General features: G+C 40.6%; 1 protein-coding gene across 3 annotated transcripts in view; it reads left to right on the top strand.

Moving 5' to 3' along the window:
* KIAA2026 (KIAA2026 ortholog) overlaps window positions 1-25,568 on the top strand; it is a 71,086-nt gene that overhangs the window by 33,070 nt on the left and 12,448 nt on the right. For all 3 annotated transcript variants that reach the window (XM_053297219.1, XM_053297220.1, XM_053297221.1), the window contains 3 exons: window positions 12,898-14,291; window positions 21,887-21,963; window positions 23,730-23,819. In XM_053297219.1, the coding sequence (XP_053153194.1) occupies window positions 12,898-14,291; window positions 21,887-21,963; window positions 23,730-23,819 (1,561 nt within the window). The remainder of the gene's footprint in view (window positions 1-12,897; window positions 14,292-21,886; window positions 21,964-23,729; window positions 23,820-25,568) is intronic.

Raw genomic sequence — 25,568 nt, 5'->3', positions numbered from 1 at the left:
TACCTTAAAATCTTGTCTCCTATTTTAAAATAGTTGCGGAGATCCAGAGCAGCCTATGCAGGTGCTTTAAACATTCTTGTACTGTTGCATGCTTGTGTTTTGCGGGCTTGTAGTAATGTGGGGATGTTTGAGCACCTGCCTGTCAACCCCCCCCCCCAACTGACATCTAGAGCAAGCCTATCTTTATTTTATGTAATTTTGATTTTAAGCATATATGTTTTATGTAATAAAACTAAAAAAGAAAAGCAAGAACAAAATCCTTGTTACTCATGATTAGCATGTGTAGACCAGAGGATGAAGCTGGACTTTTCCAATTTCCTGCTTTATTGTTGAAGCATTCAACATGAAAGGGGCTTGACAGAGTGACAAAAGTTTTTATTGTGGACCACACAGATTTGACTAAAAGAAAAAAGCCCACCCTACTCACTCCTACTCACTTACACATGTGCACGCACACATTCTCTCTTCTTCAGAGTCATTCATAGTTATACTGTGCATTCACATTTTTCACAAATTTCAGTTCAAATGAAACTAGTCAAATGTTGAAAGCAAAAGACTGCCACACGGGTATCTAGATCCTTGTTGTTGACAGCCTTATGTGGATTGTGTCATTTGTGCACTTGGGTGTTCAAAGACTTGTAAAAGTAAATATTTGTCTCTGGTTGTAGTTTGTTCAAGGATCATAACAAATACTGCCCAAACTGTTTGTAAGCTGAAGCAGATGGATTCTTTTTGTCTGTTGCATCTTCGAGTCAAGTTATTCTTTATTTTGTTTGGCTGGAATTGTGATGAAACCAAAACAAAAGTAAGGGCTATCACAGGAATACAACCAAGCAAAACAAAGAGGAAAGAACCCACCCGTGTCTAAGACGGAGATATATAAAAGTCATATATTGCAAAAGACAATTAGAAATATGTATTGATAATCAGTAGAAAAATAGTAAGATAATTTCTTATTTCTTACAATTGTAAGAAAATTAATAATTGAACCAAACATGACAATTCAAGTTGAAACATAAATAATAACATATATAATAATAATGGTGGTCAAGACATCTGGAGGAGAGGCTGGATAGAGCCTCTCAGTAGTGAGCGCGCATGCGCCCATCGTGCGTGCACACGACTTGCTACTTCCGGCCACTTCCGGCCAATGGGGGGAACGGGGCAGCAGGGAGGAATGCGGCTGCCCCGAGAGGCTTAAAAATAACAGAGCGCCGGCGGGGGAAATGCGGCGGGAGGGGTGAGTACACCCTCCCCCGCCCTTAAAGTACTACCCCCACCGGCGCCGAAGATCTTCATGCACATCCCTACTGCATTGCTGAGGGTCAGCAAGATCAATAGCCTCTTTGCTATGAATATTATACTAGCAGTCATGTACCATTTAATTATGTGAATACTAGATAGAATTCTAATGCAGAGCTTGAAATATAAAATAATCCACAAATCAATATTCAATGGCTTAGACTGATATTCAGAAAATTTTAAGGCCATTCTAATGTTAAATGTGTATTAGTTTCATTGTACTTTGCTTTTTTACTTCTGTTATTAATAGGTCACCTTATCTGTATTCTTGAAAGAATTCGTAACTGTCAGCCCTATGTCATGAGGCCTAAACTTTTCTTCGTTGCTGATTGGTATGTGTTGAACAGTAATGCTCTTGTAGAGTTGCTACAAGAGCATTACTACTACTACTACTGGTTTCAACTTTTGCTCTAAGGAGCTTTGGGGGCGGGCAGCGGGGGGATATATATGCACGCATGTGTGTTTTGGCATCTAGTGTTAGACTTTTGATCTTGGAAATATCACTATATATTTGCAAATGTTAACTTAAGCAGGTATCGCCACTGTATACAGTTTGGAGTTTTATCAGTTCAAGTTTCATTTTTGAGTTCTAAAATAATGTGGCATTCTTCCTGTTCTCTACTGCATGCGCAAGTGTGTGAGTTCATTGTACACACAGGAGGGGAACATCAACTTTCAGAGGGCAGAATTCAGTCTTGGGTCTCAATTATGCAGACTCTCATGATAATACATTGATCATGTGAGATCACCTTTATCATGAAGTTTAGGATGGGATTCAAAGGACTGTACAGAGAGCTTCTGAAGCCTCCATACTCCTTTAGAGTTGCAGCCTCCAGTGCTACATGACAAGCTGCTCTTAAAACTGAAATAAATGTGGACATGCTTGTCTAAAGGGCCTTTTGAATTTTGGCTTTTAGGCTGTCATTTTAAGAATACTTCAATAAGATCCATTTCAGGAACTAAATTCTGTGGTAGTACAGTGAATTAAATCCTATTCATGTTTACTCAGAAGTAAGTATTAATGTGCAGTTGGGATTACTTCAATGTAAGTGTCGTAGAATTGTAGCCTCTCAGCACAGTCCTCTATCTGTCAATCCAGAATTAAGTCCCACTGACTTAAATGGGGCTTATTCCCAAAGTGTGCATACGTTTGTAGTCTTAGTCTGGTAAAGGTCCACAAAAGTTACTGGCAGAGAGAATTTTTTATTTAGGTGCCTTCAGACTCATATCCATATTAGTCAAGTCTTCTACATAAGTGTCCTGAAGGAGAAAGATAACTAATTCTATTTCAGTTTGTTAATGCTTCCTTATTTGGTAGCCCAAAGGCAAGTGTTACTTTCCACAAGCAATCAGCCACTGTAAGTAAATTGATTTTGCAATAGAGTATCTGTCTCCTAAATAATAATTTTTTTAAGCATTTCAAAATGGCTTTACAGTTAAATCAAAACATGGGCACTCCATCTTGGTGTAGAAGAAACAAAACTCTAAAAATAATGTGTCGTACTGATACAAAAACCATCTTATGTTTTTAGGCTGATTTGAGTTTGGAAACCTAGTTAGAATCCAATCCTAATCCTTTGGAGAAATCTGACAAGCTGGTCAGAAACGTTCTGTAATGGGAAGGGAGTATTGTTGTGAATTAAGAGGCTATGGGCTACAGCCAGGGACTGACATCTAGACTACTCAAGTATGCGTGTAAATATTACCTCCAAGTAGGGATGTGCCTGGTCCGGAGCAGTCCGGACCGGCACCGAAGGGGGGCCTTTCTTTAAGGGCGGGGAGGGCTTACTTACCCCTCCCGCCTCTTTGCCCCCTCCAGCGCCCGCATTTTACCGAGTAATTGGGGCGCTGGAAACCCACCGCGCCCCCCCCCCGCGAGCAGATTAGGGCCAAAGCTACTACTGCTGCCATCGCCGCCTGCCCTCCCTCCCAGCAGCCCTCCCTCCCTCCCTCCATCCTAGCCGCCCGCCCGAGTCCTCACCAGATGTTGTTTTAAAAAAAGAGAGGAGCTCGCGAACAGAGCTCCTCTCTCTGCAAAGTCCTGGACGCTACTGAGGCTTTGCGCGCGCGCCGCAAAGGACAACTGGGAGTTCCGCTGGAGGCCGGGCTGCTGGGAGGGAGGGCGGGCGGGAGACGGCAGCAGTAGTAGCTTTGGCCCTAATCTGCTCGCGGGGGGTGGGGGCGGCTGGTTTCCAGCGCCCCAATTACTCGGTAAAATATGGGCGCTGGAGGGGGCAAAGAGGCGGGAGGGGTAAGTAAGCCCCCCCCGCCCTTAAAGAAAGACCCCCCACCCGGACCCGAACTGGCCAGGTCCGAACCGGTCCGGACAGTTCGGAGGCCTTTAGAATACCCTCCGGACTGGTTCGGACACACCCCTACCTCCAAGCATACAGTGGGACTACCCATGCAGCTCTGTCAGTTTGCTTTATGTGTATATTTTTGCCCAATGGAGTTGCAGGCACTTCTCTCGGAGCACTCTCCTGCGCTCCTGTGGTGATCAGCCCTCCCCTCCCCTAAAGAGTGAACTGGAAGTGAACCCTGTCCTGTCTGCTAGGCAGTGACCTCTAGGGATTAGCCACTCAGCACACAGTGGGTGACTCCTGGAGGACCTGGCAGCAGGAAGCTTAGGGGGGTTCTTTGTTCTCAGTTGGAGCCAGGCAGGGTGAACAACAGGTTTTCTCCGCCTGGCAATGGTGGCAACCAGGAGCTCTGCAGGGGCCTGAAGTCTTTACCATTGATTTGGTGACTTCAGGAGGGAAGCCAGGGCTTTGGCTTCAGGGAAACATTTAGCCCAGGAACTGTGTGTTAGGTAGCCTGTGTTAGATTTCTTTTGATTTTGTGCTTTTGCAAATCCTTACAATTGGTTTAATGTGTTTTTATCTGTAATGTAACAAAGAGGAACTGAGCCCGAGCTCTTGTATCCAACCAGGGCTTCGTAGAAGTCTCTGTACCCTGTAAAGGTGCTTTTAAAGGTTTCTTGCTCCTGGGGGTGCTTTTTGAATTATCCTTGCAACTGGGTAACCACAATTTTAAAGTGTGCCATTCCAGACACCAGCTGGAGTGATCTTTGGAAGTAATCTTATAAAATACTGAGTATTTCTTTTTACCTGTAACTTAAAGCTGAGAGAGCCTCAGACTGAAGCAGTCTGTAGTATTTTGAAGAAAATTTTTCTCTTTTTGGCCTTTTCATTATACCTGTCTCTGGGTGGATTTTTAACTCAGGAAAAAATGGTTTTACTCTGGTGCAAACAGGTCTCAATGTTGATTGCTCAGCAACTCACACTACCAAGTTGGCTCTTCACATGTAGACTGTACATGAAAGGTTTTCTGTATTTTTCCATTGGTAAAGAAGGAGAGTTCCCCTGGAATTTTGCCCACACCGGGGTGGGGGGTGGGAGATAAACTCTGTTAAAAAGTGGGCGTGGTGGCAGAGATTGGACTACCAAAGAAGCAATTTAAGTTTTAAAGGAACAGCCTTTGTTGAGCAAACATGGAGGGAATGATGCAGCATTTTTTCTTTCCCCCCACATGGGCTTGCTTTGAGACAGACTGGGCTTCAATCTTCTATTTGTTGCAGCTCCCAAAGCCCTCTGTTGCAGTGGAAACATGACATTTTGGGAGCACAAGCATTCTGGGGAAAGTGCCCACTGACTCGATTGGGCAAAAAGTGTACATTGAGGTGCTATTTATGCATATGCTTTGATAATCTGTCAGCCAATGTTGTTTTATTTGGTTATCTGTGATGACATTCATGATGTAGTTTGCTGCTTGTTAACAGGGTTTGTTTCAGCCCTGTGATTGGCTAGGGTGGTGATATGACTTTTCAAGATCCCTCCCCCCCATACACTTTCTGACATGGAAAAAAATTTATTCCCATGAATTAATTGGGATCTTATTTATCATCTATGATATTAACTTTTTCATGCTAAATACCTAAAAATAGTTACTGAAATATTTAATTAGGGAAAACCCAGTCAAATGCACTTAATTTGCTGTAAATGTTATATTTAAAGCTTTCCTTGTAAATTATTTAAAGATGCAACAATTGAATAGCATACTCTTACTTTGTTTAAATTTTAAGGATCAAATGAAGGCACTGGGAATGGTTTACATATTAATTTTAGCTTAGTCAAAGAGTGTTGATATGTTTATGTATCTTCCTATGGATAGGGATAGTCCCTTAAGTAAGTTAATGACAGCTTTGAAACTGGCAAGTTTAACTAATATTTTGTCAATTCATTATGTTGATGTGATTGAAGTACTGTATGCATTTTTTTAAAATGGATTTTTATTCTATGAAAAAATATGGTAGTGAATTTCCCCAGCAAATCTCTGCTCTGTGTCACTGGTTTGGGGTACAATTTTTCTGCATCTGCTGGCTGTCTGTCTAAGTCCCTTATCTTAAAAGCACAACAGGTCAGAAGTGTTATGTGCCCTCCTCCCACCCCGTTTGGCTAAGCTATCTGTTTTTACCTTCCTCTGCATTCCTGAATTGCCATGTATTGAAGTTAATCTACTTCCTCCATGAGATTAACTCCTGATCCTCATTTTGGCCCACTCCCCAGCTGCAATTGCCTTTCTGTCACTTTTTTTCAACAGAATAATTAGCTTATGTTCAACCATGTTTGTCCTAGATGCCAGTGGAATCAATCTGATTTAAAATAGCATGCATTATTTGTTGGGAATATGTGGATTTTAAACTATCTCTTGGTTTCAGAGCAATCAAAGAAACATTAAGATCAGGGGCGTAGCAAGGTTGGATTTAGGCCCAGAGACGAGATTGTAAAATGCACCCCCTCAAAGTCCAGGCTCCCCGTACATCCCAGGCCCCCAAAGATTTACATCTGATATTTCAAAATAAGTATGCTGCCTGGAAGTACATTTCACTGAATACACACATTGACTCTTCACAATATATAGTGATATACATTGTGTAATATATTTTTGTGCTACTTTTAATGCCTCGAACACACAAGAAACACTAATTATTAAAATGGCCCCCTTGCTGCAGATTAGCAAAGGAGACCGTCAACCATGCAGTGTGAACCTATTATGTTTTCTCAGAATTCTGAACAAATTCAGTAAATTTGATTCCAGGAGGTTTTTCACACGGGGCTTTTAAAGCTCTTTAACACACATCTCCTCTGGAATGGAAGTGCTGCATTCACATGTTGGCCAGATTTACCCTGAAGTCCCTGTGGTTTATGGGGAGCAGTTCACATGCAATTCAGGTTTTTCACTGCTCGTTAGAGTGTAACCTGATTTATATCCGGAGTAAAAAAAAACACATTATTTTGCGTTGGTTCTTTGGGACAACTTCAATTTTGCAGTAAAGCCTCGCAGTAAACTTGCAGTAAAGCCTGCTGTGTGTAAAAGTCCCAGGTAGGTGTGTGGAGAATTGCAGCCTCAGACAGCAAATCTAACCACATTTAGCTGGAAGTACATTTCATTGAAACCTAAAGGACTTACTGGCAAGAAAAGCATGTCTACTTAAAAATAAACTCCATTGCATTCAACTGTCTGAGATCCTTCCCTGGTAAGAGCATATAGGATTGCACATGCTCAGGGATGTAAAGCAAACCAAACTAATTTGTGCTCCGAGCATATTTTGATCCTTAGAGGAGACCAGTAAGTCCCACTGAAGCAAGGAAGATAGGTGGGGAGAAATAGAGAAAAGAGCAAGAATTAGCACCACTCCTCAGGAGAAAAAGAGGTGTGTGTGCGGGGGGGGGGGGGAGAGAATGAGGAATCTGCTGCCTCTTGGTACATTTTTAAGATGGAAGAGACATGCCGGGGCTCAAGGAGCTCCTGAAGCTATGCCCTAGTGCTCCCAGCATATTTTGCTGTGTATAGGAGACCAGTAAGTCCCACTGAAACAAGGAGGATAGGTGGGGAGAAATAGAGAAAAGAGCAAGAATTAGCACCATTCCTCAAGAGAAAAAGTGGTGTGGGGATGAGGAATCTGCCTCTTCTTGGTAAAAGTTTAAGATAAATGAGACAAGCCGGGGCTCAAGGAGCTCCTGAAGCTATGCCCTAGTCTGTCCTAAAAGTCATTCTCCCTGCTCCCCAATGTGGATGTAGGGCTGGTTGTGATCTCTCACTCTACTGAGATAAAAACCACTCTCTGCAGGTGCTCAGAAGCATGGACATCCCTAGTGGGGTACAGAGTTGGGGTGCAAATCATCATGTTCGGGGCCTCCTTAACATTTCATATCATTACAGAATCATACTGACTGATGACATACAGTGTAAATAGTGTGAGTGAGGTTTTTGGACATGTCTAACCAGCTTGGCATTTCTAAATAAAAATAACATAAAATAAAAGCACAACACATGCTTCACAGTTCTCACTCAAACCTTCTAGGTTGCAAAACAACTTGGAACATAAGTGCATTTATAAATGAATGAATGAATATAATATTGTTTGTTCCAGAAGTTTTTTGTAATTTTCTGCCATGAAACAAGCCACTTATAGGACTTTATAGATCGTTGTGTTTTTTTAAAGCCAGCAAATTTTCCAATCTGTTTCAAATTAAATATTCAGAGACTTCTCAGTCTCCCCCCACCCACCCCCCGCACACCCATATCAAAGCCCTACAGCAAGCAAGCAGATCCCTATATATGGGGTGGGGGGCATTAACCACAAAAAGGAATTCACATTCTACCTCCATTACTGGCAAAGGCTGGGCTAGGCAGAGGGTCTGAAGAGAGCTGTGGTGGGTAAGGGCAGCCAGTGCTGGCCACTCTGCCTCCTTCCTTCCTTCCTTCCTTCGGCACTCGAGTTCAGGCTTCAGGGAGGCCTGCACAGAGGCCTCTCTGGAAGCCATGCCCACCCACCAATCAGATGAGAGGCAGAGAGAGAAGGAGCTCCAGCAGGTTGCAGGCTGCTTAGATTGCCGGCCAGGAGGGCAAGTAGGAGAGAGGGCAAACAGGGCAAGGGGGACTGGCTGAGTGAGGAGCCTTGGGGCTGGTAGGGTGGGTGGGCAATGGGGAGTCATGTGGCATGTCTCTGTGGGGCCCCTCCAGGCAGTGGGCCCCCCAGACAACTGTCTCCCCTTGCCCGATCGTAATTACGCCTATGATCAAGATAAAAAGTGTGTTAACATGTATTAAATAGACAGCTATAATAACCCCCAACTCCCCACTGGCAATGAAAAGCCTGTTTAAAGTGGGGGAAATGTTTTGCATTGTTTCTAGAAGATCCCAAAGTGCAGGATTTGGTGAGGCCCACAGGCAAATGGAATTTCCTAGTTGGGGAGAATGAGTTTTTCTGTGTGCATTCCTGCATACATGATACACAGAGAGAGTGCTCCCAGTAGAACATGAAGGAGGAGGTTGGCCTCGAGGTATGTAGGGTTCAAGCTTTAGGTTATAACAGGAGAGAAGGAAGGAGGGAAGGAAAAGTATACATGGTGTTTGGGGGGTACTTGAAACCATGCTTGAGGGAGGTGCATAGAAGAAATTCAAATGCAAGAGGGAAAGTTTGGGAGAGCACTCTAATTTCTAAGTCATGGTTTAGCATTTAGGTAGTTGTGCAAACCCTTAGGTTCGCACAAACCCTTTGATAGCATGCTTGGTTCCACATTAGAGATCACATTAGCTGATACATGATGTTAAGAAACCAATTAATTGTGCATTATACTAGGAGAAGGTCTTGCATCATCATTTTCTTATTTGCTTTAGCAAGTTCCATTGCTGAGAAGACAACTTGATTTTCCTGTGACATGCTTATGTTTTCATGAAGGAATAAGGGAAGGCTTGCCTAATATATTATTTAGATGTTAACATGGAAAAGGAAAAATTTCTTATCTTCTATTTTCATTGGGAGGAAAACATCTCAGAAGGTGTAAGCAAAGTGTCTTTATAACCAAGTCCCTGACATAACTAAAGGAGATACTGATTATAATGAAAGCTTATAGTGAAATATTTGGTTACTAGCCGAGTTGTATATTTGAAAATATATAATTGAATTCAGCTAGGGAATGAGATTTAAAAGTTCAGTAATATTAAACAGAAGAATATTCCAGTGATTTGTTAAGAATTTGGAATGTTACCAAACTAAAGTTAAGCATTTTTAAATTCCAGTAATTTCAGGAGAGATTGAAGCATGTGCTTTGACTATCAAGAGATTTTTCTAAATTGGAACAATGGCATATGTGCAGTTGTATCAAATGTGCCTTGCTTAATCAGAAAGGCACTTCCATTCATGCAATGTGCCCCCACCTCGATTTCTGCTGACTGTACATTGTTCAAGAGGGTCTCTCAGCTGTTGAACAGGTTTTTGGGAATGCAAGAGACTAATAGGGATGAGCTGATGGGAAAATCCCATTCATTAGAACTCTGCCTGTATTGCTTCGGAAACAGCCAGTGGAAATTGCTAGATTTGGCAAAAAGATGATGAAATTATGTCATTTGATTAAGATAAAATTTGCAAAGTCTGTCCAAGTGCTAACATTTACAGCTACACTTTATATTTCTAAGTTATGAAAGGTGGATACTCTGCAGTTCCATGAGCACATGCTTTCTTGAAAGTAAGTCCCTTTGAATTTAGAGGGACTTGCTTCTGAGCGTACATAGGCTTAGGTTGCAAATTTTCCTTTGCACATTTCTGCTAGCCATACTTGATGTACAGAGGGCACTGTAAAGTGGCTGTACCCAGTAAAATGTAGAGGAGGAGGAGGAAGAGGTTGGCCATGTGGTGTGTAGGATTCAAGCAGTTCTGATTTTGAAACATGGCTAACAATTCAGTTTAAGAATAAAAGCTTACTAGAAAAAGAATGCATTTGATTAAATCAGAAGATAAAGATGACATTTGTTTTGAGAAGGTTCCATTTTATAGCAGAGGGCTTAAGGAGAAAGTATGGACACATTTTCAAAAATTGCCTTATGTTCATATGCATGTTATTGAAGAAGATTTAGAAAATACTTTACTAATGGCAGCATTCTTCTGCTATGAAATATATACACAGAATTCTAACATATGATGGAAGCATGGCATTGAGAAAGGGGTATTATAGCCATAGGCTGAGAACCCAAAGATTCCCATCAAGCACCCAAGACGTCTGCAGTCATTTCTTCTGAGAGTTGCAGCACCATCAGATGCTATTCTGCAGAGTCCTCAGGGGTGGGTTTTGAATGGGGGAATAGAATCTTTATCAGGAATTGGAGCCTCAAATGCCCCAGTATATGTACCAAATACAGATACTGGTGTATGTACAGAGTCTCTCTCACTCACTCACTCTCCCTCCCGAGTAGCCCTTTTTCTCCTGCTTGTACTTGCTGGAGTTGTCTGATGCAGTTCATACTGATGATTAATTCTCCAAATTATAGAATATATATACAACTTTGATGGTAGATTTTGCTCTGCTACTGTTAAGCTGATTTATTTATTTATTTAACACATTTTTATACTGCCGAAAATCTACGGCAGTTTACAACAAAATAAAAACAAAGTAAAACATTAGTTAAAACAAAAATGAAAAGTTTAAAACATTACAACAATTTAAATTTTGTAAAAGAATATTTTAAAACAGTATTAAAACCTTTAAAACAATATTTAATTAAAAGCCTGGGTGAACAGATGTGTCTTTAAAGACTTTTTTAAAGCTGTCAGAGATGGGGAGGCTCTTATTTCACTAGGGAGCACATTCCAAAGCCTCGGGGCAGCAGCAGAGAAGGCCCGTCCCTGAGTGGCCACCAGACGAGCCGGTGGCAACTGCAGACGGACCTCTCCAGCAGATCTCAATGGGTGGTGGGGTTCATGATGAAGAAGGCGTTCTCTTAAATAAATGATTAAGAGAGATAAGAAAAGGCTACACCAAGAAGAGTTGTGTGGGCAAATATTTGGGAAAATAATAAAAATTCTACTCATTTTGTATTGCTTTGATAAGATTTAGGATAGCATGGGTATAAATTAATTAACTTTTAACGTTAAGTTGAAGAATTGTATATCAGTTCACAAGGAAGAATTTTATAGACACTATCTTTTGCCTACTAAAACATTCAATACTTATGTAAAGTACAGAAATATTGGTTATGTTAAGATTTATTTCTATGCCATTTTTAGCTCCAAACCCCTAAAGCAGCATACAAGCAATTAAAAACTGGAGGATGCTAAATGCTATCCCCCAGAGGGATAAAACTCCAGAACGTAGGTGCTGTTATGTAATATTATACAACAATTCTGTTGCAGGATATAAATTGGTATTAAATTGAACATCATATTTTAAAAAGGAGGTAGTGAAGGGTGAGCCACCTAATGGTGCAGCGGGGAAATGACTTGATTGTTAAGCCAGAGGTTGCTGGTGTGTTTCCCAGACTATGGGCAACACCTATATCAGGCAGCAGCGATATCGGAAGATGCTGAAAGGCATCATCTCATACTGTGTGGGAGGAGGCAATGGAAAACCCCTCCTCTATTCTACCAAAGACAACCACAGAGTTCTGTGGTCGGCAGGAGTCGACACCGACTCGATGGCACACTTTACTTTAATGAAGGGTAAGATAAATGACATCATTCCATGTTTAAACCTCTGCTTGAGAAATCTATCTAATTTTGATGTGATAGATTTTTACTGATCAAATTTAATTGATCGGTAGACCCTGGAATATGTTGTGCTGATTTTTCCATACTGTGCCAGTCAGTAGGGCTTAAGAGATACATTATGCCCAGCATGTAGCCACCACCTCATCTTGGCCGGATGAGAAAGTGTCATGAATGGTCATAACCTTCTTTTCTTAATTTTAAATCCAGATATATCATTGAGGACAAATAGCTATTTTCTAAACTACTAGTGGGCCCGGGCACAGAGCATCTGTGCCTCTAGTGCGGCTGGGCCCACCGCCGCCTGCGCTGCGGCCGGGCCTGCCGCCTTACCTCCGCGGCCGGGCCTGAGGGTGCCGCCGCCACCGCCAGGCCGGAGAGTGCTGCTGCCGCCGGGCCCGGCCAGGCCCGCCGCCTCGCCTCCGCGGCCGGGCCCTGCCAGGCCCGCCGCCTCGACTCCACGGCCAGGCCCGCCTGGCTCCGTTCTCCTGGGTGTGCTGCCAGCCAATCAGGCGCCCCCTGCAGCCCAGCCAATCAGCTGGGCTGCCAGGACGCATTTCTCCTGGGCACACCCAGGAGAAATATATATATAGATTCTCCCATTGTTGTAAATTGTATCTCTGTCCTTTTGACATGTCTGCCTATTGGATAGTGATTTATAGCTAAAGTAGATTACTTCAGTTGCATTTCCATTTTCTGTAAATTTAGACGAATTTGAAAATTTAACATGTGGGATATTAAAGGTCATGATATATTTAGCAGATAACTGAATGTAACAAGGTGCACATCTGATTCAGATTTTTAACATGCTAGTTGATGGAATTGTAGTGTCCAGTGGGAACAGGACAATGTAAGTGCCATTCTCCACCATTTTGATATTATCTGTTTGACTTCTTATATTTCAGTACTGCTGAATTACCCAGTACGCAGTAAAAGTCTTATTTCTTCAAGGGTGCCTTCTTTTGTCTTTAGAAATAAAATTGTATTTATACTATTTTTATTTTTGCTATCCTTACTATTACACCTGAGTGATTATTGTTTTGCTTTATTAGGCTTAGAGAACAAGAAAGAAAAGAAGCAGAAGAAGCTAGTCAAAAAGAAATAGAAGAATGGGAGAAGTCGCTCTTGGCTCAAGCAGCACCCATTCGGATGGAAAACATGTGGGAAATCCCAGCTATTGGTCATTTCCTTTGTTTAGCACAGCACATTTTAAATTTACCTGAAATAATCTTCTATGAATTAGAACGCTGCCTTCTGATGCCTCAGTGTAGTGCTTTTTTGTCAAAAATAATGACTTCTTTGTTATGTCCTTCTCATCGGAGATCTACCTTGCATCGAAGACCAACCCTTCCTTACAGAACTTGGGAAGCAGCGCTGAGGCAGAAAGTGCAGCAGTGGTATACAGCTGTAGGTCAAACAGATAATCCTGACAGCTGTGCAGAAAAACTTGGTCTTTGTCCTCAATTTTTTAAAGTCCTTGGAGATGTTAGTCCTTTGGAAGAAAAACCATTTCATGAGCTCCTATTTTGTCAGAAAGTATGGCTGCTAAAAGGCCTTTGTGACTTTGTATATGAAACTCAAAAAGATGTGCAAGATGCAGTACTTGGGCAGCCTATCCATGAGTGCAGGGAGGTGATTCTGGGTTATGATTACTTAGAAAATGCCTATGTTCACTTCCCACAATTCTGTGGTGCTGATGTACGGATTTACAAACAAAAGCCTTTTCATGCTCCTGAGTTTCCAGCTCCTCCCATCAAAGTAAAAAAAGTACCACGGATTAAGCTGGAGAGAGCGAAAGGTGAATATGTTGCCAAAAGCAATGGAGAAGTTAGACTTAGTCCTAAAGAAGAGCTGCTTCCTCCGTACCCAAAGGCAGAGCCTGGGAAGATCCACTTGGACCATTTGAATGTTGCCCCAGAAAAAGAAGAAGAAGAAGAAAAATTCAACTGTGAAGAGAAAATTCATACAGACTGTAACTTTACAACTGACTGCTATAAAGCAAACAGAGATAAAGTAATTGCTCCAGGAGAGACTGTTGGCTTTGGGGCACCTCTCAGCCCAGGAGAAATAAGGGTTTTGGAAAATGGGGGGAAATGTGGTGAATCTTCAACAGTCAAAACTGATACCACCCCATTAAAGGAGAATACTCTTAAAACCTGCCAGGTGCATGTGAATGGAAATCACAGTGACAATCCGGACATGAATTGCCACAGAGTTGCTAGGGAAGTGCATTCAGAGGGTTCTGTAAGGAAAAAAACACTAAAGCTTGGTAAGATGCGAGTCAAAAAGAAGAAAAAGAAGAAAAAGAAATTGAAAGATATTTTGAATGAAAATCTCCAGAGAAAGCGTGAGATTCACCTCCACTCATTGAAATCTTATAAACCTGAGATCCAGAATAAATTGTTCATGATGAAAAAGAAAGCCAAACACAAGAAGCACAAATCTGGTAAGATGATTTTAATATCCTGTTTTTGAAATGTATTTCAGATGCACTGTGTGTTTTACAGTTTTTATATATAGAAGTAGAAAAATCATAATTGCCTTGTGCCTAAATATTTGATGGCTTCTAAAAATCTGGTTGAGATGCCTAGGAATTTGAAATATTTTTTCCAGTCCTGATTTTATGTGCTTAAAGTAGCCCTTAAAAAAAAACGTATTGTTGACAGAAGTTGGAATCAGGGTGGATTTGATTTAAATCAAACTGATTTAATTTACGATTTAAATCACGATTTAAATCACTAGTCAGTAAGGCTTGATTTAAATCATAGTTTTCTACATAAAGACTAATTCTTGCTGGTATAACTTTAATATGCAAGTAGATGAAGATTTTTAGAATAACAACTTTTCATATTAGTTTTTTTATCCCCAGTTTAATAGGTTAATCATTCATATTTGGACAACTTTTCTCTTGTACTTAGGAAGGAGAAAAATAATCATTACCTTAATAATAACAATTTAAATAGATTTACTCAACTGAAACAATAACATTACAGCATATGTTATTTGCTTAAACAAACATCCATGTTTGTTAACTAATTTGGCTAAACAAAATATATATTTTTTAAGAAACTTAGACTGTCAGCCCAGCCTACACATGAAAAACTTAAATACTGTCCTCTGTAGCTCACTCGTCATCTTCATCTTCTTCTTTGTTCATAATCTGGAAAAGAAAAACAAGCTTTCCTGCTTTATCGGGTCCCAAACGATTTCTCAATTTAGAATGAATGAGTCCAAAGGAAGAGAATATTCTTTCAACGCCTGCAGAAGAAGCTACTGCTGTTAAAAGTGAAATCATTACTTGAACAGTCTCTAAATCCAAGTGCTTAAGTGACTTCCACCAGTTCACTGGTGTGACTTTCTTTAAAATATCTTCAGCAAACATATATTTCTTGAATGGTTCCCCCTTAGCTTTGAAGTTTATTATAGTTGGCATTACAGATGGATGATTGCTGGATACCCATGTCATAGCTAACTCCTCTTCCTCAGCACTTAAGTTTTGACCCTGGTACTGGATATTGACAATATTTGCCAAAAAATGAGGTGGAGACAGTACTTGTCCCATTCTTTTTTTTAATGCTTGTAATTTAATTCTGTCCATGTGTAGTTCTGTTTTTAAGTGTTCACTCAGTTCCTTCCAAATTTCAACAGCATCAGCAATAAAACAGCTATTTTTCTGTATTTTGTTTAAAGATTCAGAGATGGGTTTCAGGATGCTCAGCATATGTTCAACATTTCTCTTAAGTCCAATGTTGAGGATTTTGGCCGTGACAGTGCCATCTATTTTATCTCAATTTTGTTCACAAACTGTCATCAGAATAGGCCAGTTCTTGATATACTGCTCAAAACAGTCCACCACAGAGTTCCATCTAACATCTTGTGGGAGCATTAGCTTGGTTCCACCCATCCTTTTCAGAGCTGCTGCAGCAAAGTGATTGTTACGGAAGTATTTAGCAATTTCAACAACATTAGTCTTTATTTCTGGAACAGTTAAGTCTTTGGCTAAGAGGTGCAGCAAATGAGCACTGCAACCATATGTTATTAGCTTTGTATTCCCTTCCTGCTCTTCTAAATTTCTTCTCATCTTGGATACATTTGCAGCATTGTCTGTGACCAAATTGCGTACTAGACATTTGAATTTTTGTTCACATGTTATTATAGCTTTTACTGCCACTTCTTGTAAGTATTCTGCTGTGTGTGCATTTCCTGACGTATCAATTGTTTGTGCAAGGAAGACTTTCCCTTCTTCTGTTGTTATACAAGCACATACAATAGGATCATTGTGGACATTACTCCACCCATCAATACTTAGGTTAACAATTCTACCCTCCAGAGCTGTTGCACATTGCTCCATTTCTCTGTCATACACTTTATCCAGCAGTTTCCCTGCAACATCTGCTCTGCTGGGTGGACTGTATCCTGGTCTCAGTGACTGAACCATATTAATGCAATGTGGGTTCTCAGTCAGACGGAAAGAAGAGTTTGTTGCATAAACAAACTGGGCAATTTTTCCATCAATTAACTCTTTTTCTAATCTGCTAGTTTTTATCACAAACTTATCTATGGTGGTTCCAGGAGGGAAGGATTTTTTTCTTTCTTTTAGGTGATAGTGATATGTGGCTGTGGGTGTCTGATGATGATGCTAATGAAGCACTATCCTGGATGGATAACTCTGAAACTGTAGAACAGGAGGATGGTGATCTTGAAGGTGGATAGTTTCCAGAATCCATGAATTCCCCTAAACAAAAAAGTCAATGCTGTTATTTTATTGTTTATACAATTTCTGCTAATTGTACACAGCACTGCCCCAAAAGGAATATTTGCTTTTCTTCATAACTGTACCAAATGACAGTAACATGCAGTAATAATAAGAAATATAATTTTGCTCAAACATGACAGTTCAAGGCAGTCTTTAGAAATATTATATGATTCAATAAAAATGTTTACCAACCTGAAGATCCTGCCTGTTCAAATGTGTTTCTTTGGTCATCTTCATCACAGCACTTCTCATGATGTTGCCTCATTTGGGCCACCAGGCCTTGCATTTCTTTGTTGTAGTGTTTGCATTTTGCACGCATGCCTGCCTTACCGATAGGTAAAGGAACTTCATTAAAATATTGCCAAACTGGGTCTCTTTTACGGCCTGCTGCCATTATAGGTTTTTTCCTCCAAGGAAAGAATGTGATAAACCTCAGGTCATACACACAAAAAGATCCAAAGACTTGTCTGTCTGTGGCCATGCAGTATTGTGCTCAGAAAGTTTCACTTTCATTTTGTACTGCTTGTCTGCTTGCCCCTCCCTCCTCACACTTGGTTTCACTTTCTTCTTGTGCAGATCTATTCCACTCCAAACAATCAGAAAAATATTGTTTCTATTCTATTTCACTGAACTTCTTGAAACTTAGCACTGAAGGGGTTGATTCTGTATTCATAGGTTTGTAGAACAATAGGATTAAGGTCTTTTTCTCAACTCTGTTCATGTCATAACATTTTTGCTGTGAAGAAGAGGCATGTGATCTCTGCTGAGTCAAATTCAGTTTTGAGAACTGCAAAAGTAAACCAAGCATCTGTGATAATATCTTGTAGGCAGAGAAACTGCCCAATAATCTTACAAAAACCTCTGGAAGAGCATGGCATTGTGAATGGATTAATGGAATTTATTTACCAAATAAATTAAACATATACAGCCTTATTCTACATAATTAAAAAACTAATCTTTATTTCATGATGGAATAACCTTTGGATGGTAATATATTTTCCTCAAAAAGCATTTTATTTTTAAAAAATCCAATTTAAATCAAAAAAATCCGATTTTTTTGATTTTTTTAAAAAAATCATTGATTTTTATCCACCCTGGTTGGAATAGAAACAGGTGAGCTGCAACAAAAAACTTTGATTATTCAACAAGCAATCAGTGTTCCCTCTAAAGCGTGCACATGTTTGTGCGTACACAAGTATTTTATATTGGCTCAGTTAATATTAGATCCCACTCAAGTTAAAGGAAAGGCCCAAGTCTGAATGCACATGCACACACACTGCCTTGTTACTACCACCCTTAACAAAACTCATTCTGCACAGACATTGAAAAAATTAGAGAGAACACTACTAGAAATCATTTGGGACCAGTTTGCATGAACACAGCTCCAACATGTGAAGAGGGGAAGGGACGCACCAAGAGCACACCCACCCAATCACAGTGTCAGGGCACACTTCAGTCATGTGTGGGAGCTTTTCATCCAAATAGCCTCTAAACACATGCATTAATACCCTGGTTTTTGGAGCACGTGTTTAGGGTCCATTCAAATGAACAGCCACCCTACAGGATTGAAGGATGTCCCGACAGCATGTTAAGTTGTGCACTCTTTTGGCATGTCCCCACCCCTCTTTGCATGTTGCGGCTGTGTTTGTGTGAACTGGCCTTTAAAAGTTCTTCACTTGAGACTGCACAGTGTTACTCATAGATACCTATATGTTTCCCCCACACGGTAGATAGCACCTTTGGTAAGAGGGGGGAAATCGCATGGGGGAAAGAATTAAATACTTTCTTATTAATGCTATTTCCCCACCACCTCTTCCCTGTTCCAGTTTCCCTCTGCAGTTCATTTACACTAAACCAGGCCTGCCCATCTTAGGGCCCCCAGCTGTTTTTGGACTACAACTGCCATAATCCCCAGCCACAGTGGTCAGTAGCCAGGGATTATGGGAGTTGCAGGCCAACATCTGCAGGAGGGCCGAAGTAGAACAGCCCTGCAACACACTTTGAATCTCTGTGGGAATCAATAACTGATCTCTCAGCATCTTGTCTACTTAAGGCCATTTGCAAAAGAGGTCTAACATTGTCTTCAGTGACTCACAGTCGTATATAGCATAGGAGACTGCAACACTTTCTGTCCAATACTGACGTGATAATAATTAAATCCTTTGTAGCTTCAAAACTGGTCTCCGCAAATGTTCTCTGTGTGTGGCCCTTACATGTTGTTCAGTAGCTACAAGGGGGTACAGATTGTAGTAGAAATTGGTTGCCAGAGGGCTTTAGTCAGAAGTGCCTAGTCAGCAAAATGTAGCATTCAGGGCAAATGATAGTTCACTCCTTGAAAATGACATAATTGTTTTTAATTGGATCTCCAAACACTGAATAGTAATTAAACAGAGAATGGTTAGACAGTTTGCAATAACTCATATGCACAATAACTCATACTTAGTTTTATTGAAAGTTTCCTTGTACGGAAACTTTCCACAGAGAGGTAGAGAAAAAGAACAACCGCATAAAACAAAATTATTAAACATTTAACACAACTAGTGTGCTAGAGATCATATAGAACATTCATTTCCCCTCATCTGTCTCTTGCTGTAGGTATTCCTTTGTCTCAAAGCATTTCATGTGTTAGATTAACTCAGCCCATCCTGTTAAATGTAAGCATGGTCCAATTCATTATTTTCAAAGATACTGGCCAACATCCAAAGCAGTCTACCACAGGCTCTCCTAGCATCTGCTGCCATGCAGCACTAGTCACTGAGGGTTAAGGAACATGTTTCTGCTTTGAGCAATTCCAGGGTATGGGCAAACTCCAAAAAGTAGTTTTGCTCTTGCACAAGAGCATAAAACCACCGTTGCTTTGAAGAAGGTGCATAACAGTGTGGAGGCTAGCACTGTGTGACCGCAGATGTTAGGAGCATTCACAGTAAACTGGTCTGGATGTTGGCCACTGTCCTGTTCTGGGAATGGGTGCCTTTTGTGCAATATCTATGGTAGAGGATATAAAAAGAGGAGCTAAAAGGGGTGGGGAATATAGTGGGAACAGGGAGAGGGAGTATAGTATGTTTCTCATCATAAATGAGTAAGAGGGAGTCTTGATATTGAATTGGAACTCATTCAACATTTCTCAAGTCCTATTTCTGCTATCTTGTACTCATTTCACAACTTTGGACAAGTCATTTGTCTCAGTTGTCGCCTGTTTTTCTTTTTAAAACATTACCGAGGTGATACCTGATTTATGATGCTACCTTGGTAAAAGTGGCCACATGCTACTAGGGCTGTAATGAATGTTCTCTAAATGTTTTCCCAAAGCTTATCTTTGCTTTAGCACCATTGTTTGGGTTTCCCCCACACTGGGCTTCTTGCGCACAATGTGATCCCAGCTAATTAAGGTTCATGTTGTAGGTGTGATGTCATCACAATGCAGGTGTGATGACATCACAGATAGTCAGTTCAATTTGGCATTGTGACAATATCGCTGAGGCAGTGATGTGGGATAGAACATTTTCATTGAAAATTTTCTGTATCTAAAATTTCTGGTTGGCGACTTTAAAATTTTTAGATATGTATGGGATTTAATATGGTGAAGGTGGTTTTTAACTGTATAAAGAGGTCAAATAATATGCCAGATCAGATCACAATCTTATCTAGGAATCAAAGAAAATTTGTATATTTTATTTATTTATATCTATGTAAATCACATTGGGAACTTTTGTTGAAAAGCAGTGTGTATATGTGTGTGTGTGTGTGTGTGTGTGTGTGTGTGTGTGTGTGTATATATATATATATATATTCATCGTATCTGTCTATAAATATTTGTCTATTCATATTCATATAGTAATTTTTTTTTGAGGGGGGAAATTAATGCAAATGTTATGCAAATGGAGAAGTTTGAGAAAAAATTCCAGAAAACCCACATCTGCACCGAGGGCAAATAAAGTCAATTCAGAGCGTAGACAGTGCTTTGCTTGAATGATTGTCAGGAGAGGAAAGGGAACATGACTGCTAATATGGCTGCAGCCTTGGCTATAGCATTCTATCCTGACTATGCAGGGGCTTCCCATCCTGCAGCTCCACTCAAATTTTTCACACACACATCACCACAGCCACCTCATCATTGAAAGTGGAAGCTCCTTTTCTATGCCCTGCAAATACCACAGGAGTGGGGAATATAGGAGTGGGTGGGAAGGTGGTCTGTTTTAGTTCAGCTTTACATGCGAGTTACAAAATTCTTCTTTTTCACCTGTTTTGTGGCCCCTGAAGCGCTGCAGTTAGTGTCAGAGTTCTCTGGAGTGTTACTTGTCTGATGTTTTGAGGTGGAGAAAATCATAATGGGACTGAGATTCTTTAAGGAAGTGGTAGTATGAAATTTCTTACACAGAGGATAGGTGCTTAGTATTATTTAATGGTAAGAACAGATACCCAAACACTTTTTAACTAACCTCTTGTATGTAAATTCAAGGTAGATCTCTTTCTGAATGCACATGAGTTTAGCAGGGTAAATAAAGGTAAAGTTTGCCATCGAGTTAGTGGAGTTAGTGTTGACTCCTGGTGACCACAGAGCCCTGTAGTTGTCTTTGGTAGAATACAGGAGGGGTTTATCATTGCTGTCTCCCACGTAGGAGAAGGCAATGATAGGAGAGGGTTTATACCAGTTTTGGAGACACAAACCACCACTGTATATCTGAATGGCTGATGGTTTTTGCGGAATACCTATTGGCTTCTTTTGAAAAATGGTAATGACTCAAAGTAAGTGATGGTTTTTAGGGTTAATAAGGATTTTCTGCTCCTATCAGTTGTGTAAAGGCGGTGGGTGGGGAATGTTTGCTTTCTTCTTTAAAGGTTTAAGCTTTGATTGCTGACAAATAAGCTGTTCAGCTTTTTGCCGGTGGAAGAGAGTGGCTGTGAAGGTGCCATTGTAATATATGTATAGGATTTTTACAAATTTTTGCTTTTAAGTCTTCAGAGTCGACACAACCAGCAGTCTTGGGAATATTGTCTCTCATAATAAGATTTGCCTTTCATTCTTTTTCTGGTTTCAAATCTGAAATTTTCAATGTTCTCCACAAAGAAACAGAGGGAAATGACATAGAAATGCTTCAGGGTCACCTCTATATGTTTTTTGAAGGCTACCATGGGCTGACTTAGGTAAAGCTGCCTATGGATAAACTTGCTTACTGTGGTTTTGAAGCACTGTATGTCACCTGCATTGTTTAACTTTCAAGTCTGTGTGTAGTTTGATTTATTAATCCTTGTAGTAAATATCTATGATTTGTTCATTCTTCAAGGAAAGAAATCAATATCTAAGAAAGCAATTACAAAGAAGAGGAAATCTGTTATGAAGCCTGCTGTCCCAGAATTTCAGGTAAATAGCTTTTTGGTTTTAATGAATTTAACATTCAATTATTTGCACTTCATGTAGTGATAGACTGAAAGCAAGAGAAGCCATTTTGACTGAGAGAGACTCTTGCCTGCATCCTTGGAGAAGCCACTGCTAGTCTGTGTAGACAGTACTGAGCTAGATGGACCAATAGTCTGACTTGGTATAAGGTAACTTCCTAAGTTCCTAAGTATAAAAATAACGGCCATATTTTGCTTCTGCTCATGTACTGAGGCTTTTCTGGCCCCCATTTCCACCTCAGCTCATCACCCCCTAAAAGGAAGTACACAAACAAGGTTCACTTTTAAGGATCAGGGACCCTCTAGAACAGTATGTGATGTAGCACGTGATAGGTGGAAATCTTCCTCCCTTGTACAGGCATAGAAGTGCCTTTACTTGCTTTTTGGTCTCTGGGCCAAAATTGATCATATTATATATGATTTATTGTTGATCAATGGACAAATAACTTCTCATAGGATTTTGCATCACTAAAGCAAAATGTTTTCTGCCAATGTTTGCTCTTTTAACATCTGTGTCATGCCCTTTTCACATTTTTGTTTTTTATATTGACTGCTGGATTGTGCTTGTTCTTAAAACATATTAATCCACCAATGTGGATCAGGATAGTGTTCAGCCAGCCTTCCAACTTTCAGTTCAAAATATGGTGTTCAGCCAGCCATGATCAACCTTCAGCTCCAATTTTTGTACTGATGCAGAAATAAGCAGAGGCTTCTTGGGACCATGCATTGCTTGTAAGTGGGGCTGGCAGGAGATGCTATTTAGGAATTTGGACCAGTAGATGCTATTTAAGAGTTGGGTGCAAGGCACACAAGCAGCTGATGTGCAGTGTGATGGAACTAGTGCCAAAATACGCTTGCTTGTTTGCCTGTCAAGTGCAGCTACTTGAAAACCCTGATTATGATTGAAAAACCTGATTATCTGATTATAAGGAAAGATAATACAGTGGCAAAGAAGCAGAGGGATAATGAAAAACATAACATAAAATAAATATTTTCTGAGCAGGGCATTCATATGTATTCCTGTTTCGTTTACCATAATCCAGAGATCTGTACATGCAAGTGTCACTCTGAGAATTGCTGCCAGAGAAAATCAATGCGAAAATGCATTCTTGAACTCAGGATATCGGACTTCTACCCAACATAAACTTAAAAGTCCCCCCCTGCCCCGCCACCCTTTGACTGGTGCTTTTTATTATTTCAATTTCATCAATAATAATTTTATCAGTAATTTTTTCAATAAATGAAAGGCATTTTTAAGTAATACAACTGACCATGGTTTGTTCAGTTGCGAACCAGTCTCTAACCCTCCTGAGCCTTTGTGCTCCCTCCTCCCTTTCCCCTTATCTGTTCAGCTCATGCACCAAAGGAATCCTGGTTTTCTTAAACAGATCCATGTATTGTCCAATCTGGAGCTTTCATTTAACTCTGCTTTACAAACCTTGATCAAACCACAATCTGATACCAGAGTTAAATAGCTATGTGTCTGAATGGCATGATTTGTTCAGTCATTTGAACTAGCCCATTGACTGGGTATGCTATTGGGCGTGGAGATTTTTCAGAATTACTGAGAGAAAACGTGTGAGTTATCAACTCAGTCAACTAAAATATTATTGCTTCTTGTCATATGTTGTAAATAAATTATCAGTATTAAGGGAGGTATGAGAAGATGTGTTAATGTCAGATTTCTAAAAGCTCTGTTACTTAAAATGTTATCCTTTACTCTTATTTTAGCTTATTTGCACTAATCTTGATGAACTCAGGGAATTAATTAGAAAAATTGAGAATGAACTCAAAGATGTGGAGAATATTAAAAAGAAATCGGTATGTGTTTAAATTTTATCTCATGTTTGTTTAAGATAGTAAAGTATTTTGTTTAAAATAAGATTTTGTTTAAGACATTCAATCTGTGTTATAAGGATTATCTATTACAGGTCTTGTTAGTGTGTAACTTCTTAGTAGATGAATCATGGAAAACTTCTAAATTTCCACTGTCTTTTCTAACTGGCGTTCAACTAAGTTCTAAGAAGGAAAACAATTGTATATCAGTATTTGAGCATTACCTTTAGGGTTTTTAGTCAAATAAAACTTGTGACTAACACCATTGGCAAACATTGTTTGTCCCTCCCCTCCAATTCTCATTGCTCCTTTATCAAGTGTTGCCCTTTCCCCTCTGTTTTATCCAGTCCATGGACTTTAGATTATAAACTTTCTGAGCAGGGACTATATCACTTCTGTCTGGTGCCTAGCACACCATTGGTACTCTACAAATGTTTAATACTACTGCACTGTTTCCACTCTGAAACTAAAGGAAGACAGTGTATGATTCTAGATACCACGTGCTATTGCAATAGAGTGTAAACTCACCAGACTGGCTGATACCTATGTGATATCACATAGGATATCATATCGAGAAATGGAGCTGATCCAGTTTTGGACAATGCATCACCAAGTCTGGCTGGACTTGGTGGTGCTTGCTGTTGGGGGTGTGCCAAACCTGTCTGCAGCAATTGGGCCATTTCAATCATGGACTGGACCAGTACTGGCTAAAGGGGTCCAGTCTGCAATAGAACCAGATTGAACCCGGTTCATTCGCAGACCAGTTTGAGCACTTGTAAAGGGAATGCAGTCAGGATTCCCCTTTGCTTCAAAAGCTAATAAAAGGCGGTGAGGGAGTGATGAGAGAGAGGCACCTTTAAAACGGAAAGAGAAGGTGCTTACTGGCAGGCCTGCGTGGCACTCCTCCCACCGTCTCAGCTGCAGTGGCACACAAATGGCCTCCATACAGGTGCTGGAGCAAGGGGAAGGTTGAGTTCCACCAGTTTGGAACATCCTGAGGGATCTAGTGTTCAGGTAAGATGAACTCAAGCTGGCACTCCCTGAGCATCTGCCTACTCTTTTCACACCAGTGGAAGTAAGCTACTCTCTTGTGGCATTTCTCCACAACAGCAGCCACGGCAGCAGCACCTGCAGCAGGAATGTCTCACCTGGCCACAGCCCTGAAGGGCCAAGCGCATCCCACATGACCAGGTTCAGAGTTTGCACCACACAATGGATTAGGGGTGTGCACTAATCAAAATACATGATTTGGTTTGAATATGAATCTATTTGAACCAAACCATGTTGCTCCAGACCTGTTCAGTCAAATTCACTGGTCCTGTCTGTTTAATCAAACTGGTTTGAGCAGCCACTACTTGTAAAGGGGAATTGGGTGAGGCCATTTGCATAGCCATGCAAATTGCCTCTGTGCATGCGCGGATGCCATGAAAATGGCCTCTATGCAAGCTGGCGGCTTGGTAAAGGAGGTGGGAGCATGCACCTTTCCTCCTCTCTCACTGCCCCCACCCAGCTGCCCCTTACCATGCCAAACTGCTTTGCCCCAACCGGGCCTGGTTCAGTTTGATCATCTACCAAATGTCCCACGGTTTGGTCTGCCATTGAACCCCAAACCAGCCCTGGTTCGATGTAGACTGGTTCAGCACGAACTGCTTGTGCACACCTCTACAATGGATGGACACAAACTGACCCTGCTCAGCTGTCTTTGTGATGTTATTGTTAGTGATCATTAACCCC

This window comes from Hemicordylus capensis, chromosome 2, assembly GCF_027244095.1.
Source record: "Hemicordylus capensis ecotype Gifberg chromosome 2, rHemCap1.1.pri, whole genome shotgun sequence".
Lineage (NCBI taxonomy): Eukaryota > Metazoa > Chordata > Lepidosauria > Squamata > Cordylidae > Hemicordylus > Hemicordylus capensis.
The sequence above is the reverse complement of the archived record's forward strand: the minus strand, read 5'-3'. Positions and strand labels throughout refer to the sequence as shown.